Below are 12888 nucleotides of genomic sequence, written 5' to 3'. Positions count from 1 at the left end.
CTTCTGTGAGTGTAGCCCTGCCTGCCCAATCCTGTTGTGGGGGCACCAAAGCATCAGGGGTGGTTGGGTGCCTGCTGCCCAGAGGTAAAGCAGTGGGTGCTGATCTCCAAACGGGGTGGGGTAATACAGTTATTTTCCCTCATTCAGCTTCTTGCCTTGTCTATTTCTGCCATGTTGCTGGCTCACAAGGAAGGGTGGAGGGCAGCAGCCCTTGCTAGGGGCACAGCCATCATTCCTGGGGCCTGCCCAGCATCGCTGCTCCACGTGAAAGGTTTGGCAGAGCTGGACTCACAGTTCACTTCCCACAAGGTCTGTGCAGCCTCAGCTGGCTCCCAGCAGAGCTGCCAAGGCAGGGAGCCTGGGCAAGGAAGGGTTTAATGGTCTGTATTGAGTGTAATGAATCGTGCTCAGGCTGTGGATATGTGCTCCCAAATCTCAGCTGTGTCTGCAGCTCTGGGAGAGGGGAGGACAGCAGGCACTGGACAGAGCACTACGTTGGCAGCAGGAAGCTCTGTGCCAAGGGAGCCAGCCAGGCCATGGGCACAGCCCTGCCAGGGCAGGGGTGTAAATGCCAGGTGCAAGCTGTGCCACTCCCAATGCAGGGATGGCATCAAACACGGCTACCTGCAGAATTGGGGTCAGGACTGTCCCAGCACGTGCCTCTTTGGCCTCTCTCCAAAGTCCCCAGGCATGTGGCCTTGAAGTGTGCAGTTTGCGCTGGGATCAGTTGTGATGAAGAAGGGCTGCCAGTACTCACTGGTGTGTCCCCCCATGGTGGGTCTCCTGTGCCCCATTGCTCTGTGCAACACATGGTTGCATGTGCCCCTGAGCCAACCTCAGCTTGCTTCCGAGTGCTGCTGGGGCTTGTTCTTGGCCCATGACCTGCTGCTGTGGCGAGATGTTCTTCTGGCACTTGCTGTTAGTGATGCAGCATAGGCTTTGCTGTGCCAGCTGTGGCAGGACCTCCGAGTCTGCTTGCCAGGAGCCCAGACTGCAGAGCTGGTGGCTCCCATTGGCATCCCCGAGCCCTTGCTGTCCATGGAGTTGCTCACCCTATCCCAACTGCACATAATACCCTCTGCCCCACCACCCTGCTGCCACTCAGCCAAGGGCTGGAAGAGCTGGGGAGGGGAGGGCAGCTGGCTGGGGCTCCAGGGGCAGAGATCCACCTGCTGCCCAGGAAAGGCCTTTACCCATTACAGGGAATCAAACTGTAGCACGTAAACTCACTGTCTCTAGCCTGCTCAGCAGGTCCTGCTCTCCATGTAGGTGAGACACTCAGGATTGTTTGCTGTAATTAGGCACAATTAGTGCAGTGTCTCCTCATATTGGTGTTTTTTATTGTGGTGTAACAATGAGCGGTGTTGGGGGCTGGCACGGTGGGAGTGATACATTGCCTGTGACCTGCGCTTCTGCTTTATTGTCTGGAATGATTCAATTACAACTATTTTGTGCCAGTAATACCCTGATAATTTTTTCTTCCTCCCCTGAGCTGTCAGCTGGATAATTAGAACAAATAAACTTGAAAGCCTTCATTACTTTTAAAAAGTATTGCCTCTCCTGATTTGGTTTTGTGATGGCACATCCCCGTTTTTAGGAGGTGTGATGTATGATCCAGCTAGAATCTTCCTGTAGCATGTGAGTGATGAGCTGCCCTATGTTAAATGAGGTTTCTTAGGTGAGCTGTGTGCAGGGCCAGGGCTGCTCTGGCATTATCCCAGCAGCACTGAGAGGGCTCAAGTAGGTCTGTAGGGGAGAATATAAATCCCCCAAGAGCACAGTGTGCCCACAGCTAGTATGGCCACAGCCCTGTCAGTGCTGGTGCTGGACCACACAAGCCAGAGGTGTTATGTGGTGGTTGAGGAGTTAATCACAGCAGATTACCCATCCTATGGAGCTCATAAATTAACGTGTTGTCTTCTCCAGGGGCTTAGACATTCACACTCAGTGTGTGTCAGCCCTGAGCATTGTGTAAGCACCAGGGGAACTTCTCAGGCTGAGTGTGCTGTGGTGGCCCTACCACGTTAGGGCCTGCCTGGTATTTCCCATCATGGTCCTACAACACAAGCATCAGGGCAAGGACAAGCCCTGCCTGCTATGTCCACCCTGTGGCTTCCCCAGTGATGGCCACGCCTTGGCTTCTGCAGGGCTGATGGTGGTGGGAGGGAATTACCAGCCCTGCATGAGGCTAGCCAGGTTTGGGGACATAATGGGTGTGCTGCAGAACTCATATTTCCTTGGTTTCCACTCTAGGAATGGAACCCTGCTTGCTGTCAGAACCCTGATCAGTGGGCAGTGTGTGCTCTTCCCACCCCCTCTTTTCCACTAACAGTAATTGCTAGATGATCATCTGTCACCATTGGTGGAACCGAAGCTGGGTGAGAGCTGATAGTGGCCACGGCTAGTGGGGGAACACTGGAACATGGAGCAGAGAAGCAAAGCACTGGTGCTACCAGGATTCAGTGCTGTGGCAGCAGCATGTGGGATACCATGGCCCTAACCACAGCTGGAGCAGAGGGTACCACCAGGACAGTGGCAGCAGGACTCCCTTGAGGTCCCCAGACCTGCTTTGCCATGGGACCAACACATCTCCTGTGAGCTCTCCTTGCTGTGCAGATGGCCTGAGCTGTCCAAAACAGTGTGCAACTCCCAAGCAGCCACTTGGATTTCTGCAAGGGGATGGTGGGACCTTGCACAGCCCTGTGTTGTTTCCTGTGGGGTGGGAGTGTGTTGGAGAGTGAGCTTGGCTCCTGCAGTGCTGGGAGTGACAGCTGAGCAGTGGAGTGCCACCTCCAGTGAATCCACCCCACTGGCAATTTGTGACTTTGTTTTGGAAGCCATGCAGGGCCCGTACAAGGGCTGCCAGCAAGGTCTAGCCTGGCTGTGGTGTGGATATGGGGGTCCTCCTGCTCTCCAGCCTACACACCCAGAACAACAGTCCATCCAGTACAGCAGCACAGGAGGCACTTGCAGCCGCTTTGGAGCTGGGATGTGCGCTGGATGGAGCCACAGTGTATCCCATGTATGTCCTGCCCTTCCCTATGCCATCCTAAACTCTCCCCATCTTCCAGATTTGCTGTATTTTCCGCCCTGGCATGGTTCTTTCTTCCCTAGCATTTGCCCCAGTGTGCTCTCTCCTTCAGCAGGACATGGCCAAGGATGTCCCTCTATCATGGCATGCGAAACACTACTGAGGACCTAAACCCTGTTATTCCTAAACCTGTTATAAACTCCAGTGCATTAGGATATTAGTTGATTGAATCAAACTAACAACTAAATTGTGAGGCTGATGCATTAATGAATCATCATAATGCAAGGGTCTCAAAATTTTCCTTGGAAAAGTGTAGGTTGGGGTTTTTTTTGTTTTTTGTTTTTTTTTTTCAATTAGGCATGCAGGAAGCAAAATCTGCAGCTTTCCATCTGGTGATGATGCCACACCTTGTGAGTGCTGGCAGCTGGGGTCTGTGTCAAGGAAGCAGAGCAGGATGGCTAAATTTGTGCTGAGCACTTAGGTGCCCATGGGTGAGGCGCTGGGGTGGCAGGGGCTGTGACACTACTGGAAGAGCGGGACGCAGGGAAGCCCGTCCTCATTCACACAGTAAAACCCATCCTTGCAGATGCCCAAGGTGGTGCTGCTTCCATATGGGCACGGCGGAGTGGAAGGTGTCAGTGGGGCTGCCAAGGCATGGCAGCGCTCCGTGCCTAAGTGCTGGCGTTTCCTGCCTCGCCCTTTCTGCCGGCGGCAGGGCAGCTGTGCCCCGGATCTCCTCGGGTACGGGGGCACAGCCGGACCCAGGGGACGCTGGCGGTGTCACGGGGACCGTTCTGGCACCTGGGGCACGGGCAGGTCCGCAGCAGCGGCTCGACGGGCTCAGCAGTTGTGCGCATGGTGTGCCGGTGTCCGCGGGCCCTGCGGTTTTAGCAGGGAGGCTCCGGGACCCGCTCGTGTGAAGCCGGTCGGTGCAAAGAAAGCAAAAGACCGGGGCGGCAGCGCTGAGCCCGCGGGGCTCACTCGCGGGCGGCACAGCCCGCTCCAGGGCCGGCAGCGGCCAGCGCGGGGGACGCGCGCTCCGCAGAGCGCCGGGACGTCCCGCCGCACGGAGCGCGGGCCGCGGCACGGAGCGCCCACCGCCGCACGGAGCGCGGGCCGCGGCACGGAGCGCCCACCGCCGCAAGGAGCGCGGGCCGCGGCACGGAGCGCCCACCGCCGCACGGAGCGCGCACCCCGACCCCTCCGCCCGCGCTCAAGATGGCGGCGCAGGGCGGGCGGGGGCGCGGCGGGGCGGGGCGGCGGGAGCCATGTTGGGGCTGCGGGAGGAGCCGCCACCACCCCCGGCAGCGGCGGCGGCGGTGGCGGCGGCGGTGGGGCAGGGGGCGGCCATCGCCGGCGGACCGGGGGCGGCGCCGAGCCCATCGCCGTGCGCCCGGGCCGGGCGGCGGCCGCCGAGGCACCATGGCAGCCGCGGAGGAGCCGGTGGCCGCCCCGAGCCGCTCCTGCCGCCGCCGCCGCCACCACCGGGAGCCGCCGCCGCCGCCGCTACTGGTGCTGCTACCGCTCCTGCTGCTCCCTTTGTTCCCCTCCGGGCTGGGGGCTACCGCGCCGCCGCCGCCTGCGGGCTGGGGGCCGCCGGGCCGCTGGGGCTGTCCCGCCGCCGCCGTGCCGTGCCGGGCGGCGGCCGTGCCCCCCGGGCTGCCCCCGGCGCCGCGCCGCCGGTCCCCGCCGCGCTGCCCGCCCCGCGCCCCCCAGCCGCGCCCGCTGCCCTTGGTCCCGGCGCCGGCCCCGGGGCGGCGGGCCCGGCGCGCAGCCCCGAACCGCCACCCGCTGTTCCCCCAGTACAACTACCAGGCGGAGGTGGCGGAGAACCAGCCGGCGGGGACGGCGGTGGTGGCGGTGGCGGCCCAGGACCCCGACGGGGGCGAGGCGGGGCGGCTGGTGTACTCCATGGACGCGCTGATGAACAGCCGCTCGCGGGATCTGTTCAGCATCGACCCGCGGGCAGGGCTCATCTCCACCACCCAGCCCCTGGACCGCGAGAGCATGGACCTGCACTACTTCCGAGTGACGGCCACTGACCACGGGGCGCCGCGGCTCTCCGCCACCACCATGGTGGCCATCACTGTGGCTGACCGCAACGACCACGACCCCGTCTTCGAGCAGGGCGAGTACCGGGAGACCATCCGGGAGAACGTTGAGGAGGGATACCCCATTCTGCAGCTGCGGGCTACCGATGTCGACTCCCTGCCCAATGCCAACATCCGCTACCGCTTCATCAATGAACGGGCTGCCTACGATGTCTTTGAGATTGATGCCCGCTCTGGCCTCATCACCACCAGCGGGCCAGTGGACAGGGAGAAGATGGAGAAGTATTCCCTGGTGGTGGAAGCCAGCGACCAGGGAAGGGAGCCAGGGCCACGCTCCGCCACTGTCAAGGTCTACATCACGGTCCTTGATGAGAATGACAACATCCCTCAGTTCAGTGAGAAGCGCTACATTGTCCAAGTGAGGGAAGACATACGGCCCCACACCGAGATCCTGCGCGTCACCGCCACGGACCTGGACAAGGATAACAATGCGCTGGTGCACTACAACATCATCAGTGGGAACAGTCGGGGCCAATTCTCCATTGACAGTGTCACCGGGGAAGTACAGGTGGTGGCCCCCCTGGATTTTGAGGTGGAGCGGGAGTACGCCCTGAGGATCCGGGCTCAGGATGCGGGGCGTCCTCCTCTTTCTAACAACACTGGCATGGTGAGCATCCAGGTGGTGGACATCAATGACCATGCCCCCATTTTTGTCAGCACTCCTTTTCAAATCTCCGTCCTGGAGAATGCTCCTCTTGGCCATTCTGTCATCCACATCCAGGCCGTGGATGCAGACCATGGTGAGAACTCACGCCTGGAGTACAAACTGACAGGGGTCTCGGCTGACACACCCTTTGTGGTGAACAGTGCCACAGGGTGGATCACAGTCAGCGGACCCTTGGACCGGGAATCGGTCGAGCACTATTTTTTTGGGGTAGAGGCTCGTGACCATGGCTCTCCATCTTTATCCGCCTCGGCCAGCGTCACCGTTACTGTCATGGATGTCAACGACAACCGTCCTGAGTTCACTCAGAAGGAATACTTCATCCGCCTGAACGAGGATGCAGCTGTGGGGACCAGCGTCCTCAGCGTCACGGCAGTCGACCGGGATGTGAATAGTGCCATCACATACCAGATCACAGGAGGCAACACACGGAACCGCTTCTCCATCAGCACGCAAGGTGGGCTGGGGCTCATCACTCTGTCTCTGCCACTGGACTACAAGCAGGAGAGGCGCTACGTGCTCACCGTGACAGCCTCTGATCGCACCCTGCGTGACAACTGCCACGTTCACATCAACATCACCGATGCCAACACGCACCGGCCTGTGTTCCAGAGTGCCCACTACTCCGTGAGCATCAACGAGGACCGGCCTGTGGGCAGCACTGTGGTGGTGATAAGTGCCACGGACGATGATGTGGGGGAAAATGCCCGCATCACGTACTACCTGGAAGACAGTGTCCCTCAGTTTCGTATTGATCCAGACTCTGGGGCCATCACTCTCCAGGCAGAACTGGACTATGAGGACCAGGTCACGTACACGTTGGCTATCACTGCCAAGGACAATGGGATCCCCCAGAAAGCAGACACCACATATGTTGAAATCATGGTGAATGATGTTAATGACAATGCCCCCCAGTTTGTCAGCCCTCATTACCAGGGCATGATCTCTGAGGACGCACCTCCCTTCACCAGTGTGCTCCAGATCTCTGCCACCGACCGGGATGCCCACACCAACGGGCGAGTGCAGTACACTTTCCAGAACGGGGAGGATGGGGATGGAGACTTCACCATAGAGCCCACCTCGGGCATCATTCGCACGGTGCGCAGGCTGGACCGCGAGAATGTTCCCGTCTATGAACTGACTGCCTACGCTGTGGACAGGGGCATCCCTCCTCAGCGAACTCCTGTCCACATCCAGGTTACTGTTCAGGATGTGAATGACAATGCCCCCGTCTTTCCTGCTGAGGAGTTTGAGGTCTTGGTTAAGGAGAACAGCATTGTAGGCTCTGTGGTGGCCCAAATCACAGCTGTTGACCCGGATGAGGGACCCAATGCCCAGATCATGTACCAAATTGTGGAAGGCAACATCCCTGAGATATTCCAGATGGACATCTTTTCTGGGGAGCTCACAGCCTTGATCGACTTGGATTATGAGACAAAACCCGAATATGTGATTGTAGTGCAGGCCACCTCTGCCCCTCTGGTCAGCAGAGCTACAGTCCACATCAAACTCATTGACCAGAATGACAACAGCCCTGTGCTGAAGAACTTCCAAATCCTGTTCAATAACTACGTTTCCAATAAGTCCAACACCTTCCCCTCGGGGGTCATAGGGAAGGTCCCAGCATATGACCCAGATGCATCTGACCACCTCTTCTACACCTTTGAGCGGGGAAATGAACTACACTTGTTGATTGTAAATCAATCGAGTGGGGAGCTGAGACTGAGCCGTAAGCTGGACAACAACCGTCCTCTTGTGGCCTCCATGCTGGTGACTGTCTCAGGTAGGCAGTGAAAATCATTAAATCTTCAGTACAGTACATCTGGGGGGCTCTGCGAGGTCCCTCTGGGGAAGCCCATTGTGCATTAGGGGTTGGGCTGGGGACTGGTAACAAGATTTGCACTGGGAGTCCATTCCAGTCAGGGAATACTGCTGGAGTGGTGTCCAGGCTAGCATGGGTGGCAGGCTGTTGAGCAGCACTCCATTAAGGGGCCAAGGCTGGAAATGGTCTGCAAGAACAAAGCATCCTTACTGAGCTGTGAGATCACTTCTGGATGCTGGTGAGGCACCATTGGAGATGGCCAGCCAGACTGTGCTGTGTGCCAGTGTGCTGGCCTAGGGAAGGGGTGGTTCACAGGATGGCCAGGCTGCTGGCCCGGGGGCTGGTACACTGCTTTGCTCCCAAGCCCAGGTGGCTCTTCTCTCTGCCGGCACTGAGTGCTTCGCTGGCTCTGCACAGGAGGGAGGGATTGAGCTCAGTTCAGAAGGAGCTACAAACACCCATCTGCCAGGAGCAAACAGTTCAGTCTGGGTTTTGGCTGTGACACCTGCCAACACTTGCTTTGCAGGGTGGCTTCTAAAGCCTAGTACCACCTTTCTGCAGCCAACTTAGTGTTGCAGGGGACAGCTGTGACAAACCTGAGTGCAGTGCCCAGAACTCTTACGTAGTGTGTTTCTTGTTGGAGTATCCAAATGCAGATGCTAGCTGTAGCTAGGGGTGGCTTTGTGGGGTTTTGGTGTGCCCTCTAGCCCATCTAAGGACAGGGCAAAGATAGACCTCGGAGTTTGCCTGTGAGTAAGCAGGGTTTATACCTGGAGCTCCCAGAGCCTGAGCTTTGCCTTTGCCACTAGCCTTTCTTAGCTGGTGGATGTATGATGTGAAATGGAGGCATCTGTCCATTGCTGAACCTCGGAGCGGCTGCGGGAGGGAGGGAGGGAGGGCGAGAGCCCTCTCTGAAGGGGCCAAGCACCGAATTGCCAGCAGCGCCTGGGGAGCCGTGCTCTAAACTGCGATGCTCCCCTGACCGTCGGCTACCAGATGCCTTCCCTTTTAGCTCTCTCGATCTGGCTTATTCTGTGAGAAGAGGATCTCTTTGAAAAGAAGGGTTTTCAAAGGAGATCTGTTCAAGGCAATCCTGTATGAGCAGCACCAGCCTGGCAGTAGGCTGGGGCTCTGTGGGGGCTAATTGTAGCCGCAGGGCTGGCCGAGAGCGGCTGCAGGTGAACACATGCCCATTGCCGGAGGCAGGGGTGGTTTTGACCTTTCCAGCTTCTGCCCCAGTATGTTTATGCAAACCCTGCCTCCTCGCACACTTAACCCTGCACAAAGGCAGGAGACAATCACATCCTCAAGTCCTGTATCGAGCCGCCTCGTGGCAAGGGGGCCCCTACAATTAGGATGTCGTCATCTTCCAGCGGGAAGGGAGAATGGGAGAGGCGTGCTCAAGGAGGAGGGGAGAAGATGGAAGGGGAAGAGCTGTTCTGGCGAGGGAAGTGAGATGCTGGAAAATGTGCCTTTTGTTGGATTTTATATTGGCTGTGGATGTGGAAGTCTAGTTCGGTTTTTCAGTCTTTGTTGTTGGAAGCCCCCCGCCCAGCTGGCAGCTCCACCGGCCCCATGCTGTCGTGTGCAGAGAGGGTGGTGGGTGTGCAGAGCTGGCAGCCGGGACATTCACACCCGGCTGCATTGTCTGCCCGGGACACTGTGCCGAGACAGAGCACCTTGCTGCTGCTGGAAGGCAGCAGTAGCACCTGCGTGGGTGCCCCAAGGGTCAGCCTCCTAGGAGGGGGTGGCTTCCCTGCCTTTATGGTGCATTTGAAGGAGGCTGAATCCCCCTAAAACACAGGGCAAGGGGCTGTTCTGCCTGCCTGTGAGCTGTGTGTATTCTTAGCACAGACCCTTGTAGGAGTCAGAAGACCTGGGCCATCACAAACCAGTGCCTTTCCAGCGGGGCTGATAGCCTCAAAACTGACCTCAGCTTTTCCTAGGTGTGTGGACACCTCTGGCTGCTAAAATCTGCACTTGGCTGCTGAGGATGCAGGATGGTGGGATGGAGGGGCTGTCCATGGCCAGCAGCATTGTGAGATCAGGGCATGTAAGAGACTGACATAATTGACTTTAAACCATTTCAGACTGGTTTCTCTGGGCTTGGTGGCAAGTGTGGAGGCTCAGCTGCAGGAGAATGACATTCATCTTCTGTGCTGAGTGATGGGAGCCTGATTTACTTCCAGGATCTCTTAACTGGTAAAGTATTACCAAAATGTTGAGAGGTCTGCCAAAGCCCTTCAGCAATGATGAGGGATGCTCGCCATATCGATACCAGTCTCTTTTTCTGACTTCTCTGTCTGGAAATGTTTTACTGTTCCTCACCTGCAAACATGAAAGTCACTCTGTCTGTCCCCAGAGCACCCTTGCTGTCTCTGGAGTGGCTATTGCAGTCAGAATAGTGGCTTTTGCTCTCTTGGACACTGTTGCTACCACTCAGAAGAGGACATGGATCTCTTTGTTGCTTTTGAAACTGGTTATTGTCAGTCTTGGAATTGCAAACACAATGGTCCAGTGCTGTCCAGCACAAGGGTTAGAGCCCCTTGTCCTTTTTCCTTGCTCCATTCCCTGTCGCTGTGTTTCTAGGACTCCTAACTCTGCTGCATGAATATTAACCAGGCACCAGCTCTCCAGCCACAGGATTTAATCAGAATAGCTGAGCATTCGTGATTAAAATGCCTCCCATGGGGGGGTCAGTGCCTCCAGCCAGCTTTGGGCTTTCTTCTGTTAGCTTTATTTTTTTTCATCCCCCATTTACAGTGGGTCATTCTCCTAACCATCTGCTTCCCTCTGCTTGGAGGGAGAAGGCAGCCTTGGGTGTGATGCTGAGGTGGGACAGTGTTAGAGGGGGGCTTACTGAAGAGGACTGTGGGGCCAGGCCTGGCTCCATATTGCTGTGGGGAACTGGGAAAGGGATACTTGGCTTTCCTGCCCTGGGCTGGGCAATGCCAAAGGTATCAGGTACCCTCCAATTGAGAGGAGAGGAGAGGAGAGGAGAGGAGAGGAGAGGAGAGGAGAGGAGAGGAGAGGAGAGGAGAGGAGAGGAGAGGAGAGGAGAGGAGAGGAGAGGAGAGGAGAGGAGAGGAGAGGAGAGGAGAGGAGAGGAGAGGAGAGGAGAGGAGAGGAGAGGAGAGGAGAGATCTGTTGTCAAAGTGATGGCATCCTGGGATACTCACCAGGTATCACCAGGTGGTTCCTTAGGGAGAGCTGCCAGGCTGATAGTGGCTTGGGGAGAATCTTATGCCAAAAGAAAGACACGAGTCTTTCCTCACACTTCCTCCTCCCAAGGTCTGGGTGGTCTCTTGACCATGAGGCTCTTGCAGAGAGAATGTGCCTTAGGGAATGCAGGTGATGATGCCAGTTCCTTGCCCTGAGTCCAGACAGATCGGGAAACCCTGTAATGTTCAACCAAATGCTGAATGGAGCTGTTTTGTTGCTGCTGCTTATGCTGCCCTTTGTGCCAGAGTGGGCAGGATGTCACACAGAGGAGTGCTTTCTCACCTTGCCTCCATATGAGATGGGAGCAGTTTGATTTCAGAGAGAAGCAAGCCCCCTTTCCTGCAGATTAGCTCCTGGGTGACTGTACTGGCGTGCTGCTCCCCCAGCCTGCAGCCAGCCTTATCTCCAGAGCACCAGTCCTGGCACACAGGCTGCTGCATGTGCAGGAGTCTGCAGGGTCACTAGAAAGCTTTCACTTTCTGAAGAGTAGAAGAGAGAGGTGGAAGAAAGGGAGATGTTTCAATTTGTAAATCCTCCTGCACTGCAAACTTCAAACAGAGCTGAGGGAAATGAAAAGGCTTTGCAACACAGCAGCCATGGGAAGGGGAAAACAGTAAAGGCAGCTTTGTACATGAGGCTTGGAGCTGAGGCATGGATGAGGGATGAGTGGCTGGCATTTGCACACCTGATCCTCATCTGGGATGGGGCTGACAGGTGCCAGGAATACTCCTTGTGCCTCCTTGCACTGGGCTGGAGGAGGTGTAACACATAGGGGAGTTTACAGTAAGGCTTGGGATCCAGGATTAGTCATGGGAGTCACTGTTGAGATGTGCTGATGTAACTGTTGTTTTGGTATGATGATGGAGAGCCAATTTTTCCAAGGAAATATGGGGGTTCAAGGCTCTCAGGTCAATGTGGGGTGAGAGATATGAACAACAGGTGACAGCAGTGTGCTGCTAATGCCCATGGGGCACCAGCATTGGGGTGTTGGCAATGGGCTGGAAGATGGATTGCTTCATTTCAAGAACAGTGAGGTTCTCAATGAGCCCCATCAAGTATTTCTAGGGCCACCAAGGTCGGCAGTCTTGTCTTGCCATGCTGAAGTCTGGGTCTGCCTGCTGGAGCCTGTGCTGGAGGCCCAGAAGGAGGGAGCCAGGTGATAGGAGGCATCGTCCTGGGGATCAGCAGGCAGGCTTCTCCCAGCTGGTTGCCCCGGCCAAAACTGCTAGAAAGGTGTCTGGGGTATCAGGATCCATTTGGTCTCTGGGAGTTGGGTAGGTGGGGTGAGGCGGAGGCCCATGATCACAGACATGCCAGGATGCAAGCTGCACCACTGTCCATTTGGGCTGTGCTGTGCTGCCTGTGCCCCTGCAACCTGAGCTGCTGGCTGGGACTGCGCCTGATGTGCCGTGGGTGAGCTGCTGCTGCTGGCCAAGGTCCTGGGAGGGAACAGCCAGGAATGTCCCTGCATGCTCCTCTGCTCCTGCTTGGGAGATTGCTCATGTGGTGCGGGATCCCAAAGGGAAGGAGTTTGTTTCCAAGGAAAATAGAGATTAAAGAGAATTAAACAAACCAAAGATGGGCTGAGAGAGGAAGAGATGCAGAGCAGATGGTGAGAAGGGGGGAAGCAGGGAGACCAGCACAAAAGCTTGGGAGAGCCTGGAGGAGAGAGGAAGGAAATGGCAGGAGGGGAGAACAGGAAAAGGCAGCATGGGGAAGGCAGACAGGGCACAGCAGGGAAGCAAAACACCCCAGGCCCTGGCATCAGCTCCTGTGTTTGCCAAACCTCCTGCTGGGACTTCCTTCTGTTCCTGAGCACCTTTGTTCCTGAGAGCTCAGTTTGCTGCCAAGATCCAGGACAAGGAGAAAACCTGAGAGTTATTTCAGTGGAGAGGCTTATGGGGGAGGAGAAAGTGCAGCCACACCAGCCACTCCCCATCCATCCCAGGTGGACCCCGCTAGCCTCTGGGGCTGTGGCTCCAAGCTTCCTTACCGAGGACTCAGGCCTGCTGGGGGCCACACCCTGGGGTGCAGGGCT

At 57.0% G+C, this 12888-nt stretch overlaps 1 protein-coding gene across 1 annotated transcript in view; it reads left to right on the top strand.

The window, feature by feature from the left end:
* The first annotated feature begins 4927 nt into the window (after window positions 1-4927).
* Window positions 4928-12888, top strand: part of CELSR3 (cadherin EGF LAG seven-pass G-type receptor 3) — a 28608-nt gene continuing 20647 nt past the window's right edge. The window contains exon 1 of the mRNA XM_062500906.1: window positions 4928-7589. Within this exon, the coding sequence (XP_062356890.1) occupies window positions 4943-7589 (2647 nt within the window). The 5' untranslated portion in view covers window positions 4928-4942. The remainder of the gene's footprint in view (window positions 7590-12888) is intronic.

The sequence above is a fragment of the Cinclus cinclus genome, chromosome 12, assembly GCF_963662255.1.
Source record: "Cinclus cinclus chromosome 12, bCinCin1.1, whole genome shotgun sequence".
Lineage (NCBI taxonomy): Eukaryota > Metazoa > Chordata > Aves > Passeriformes > Cinclidae > Cinclus > Cinclus cinclus.
This window is presented reverse-complemented; position numbering and strand designations above follow the sequence as displayed.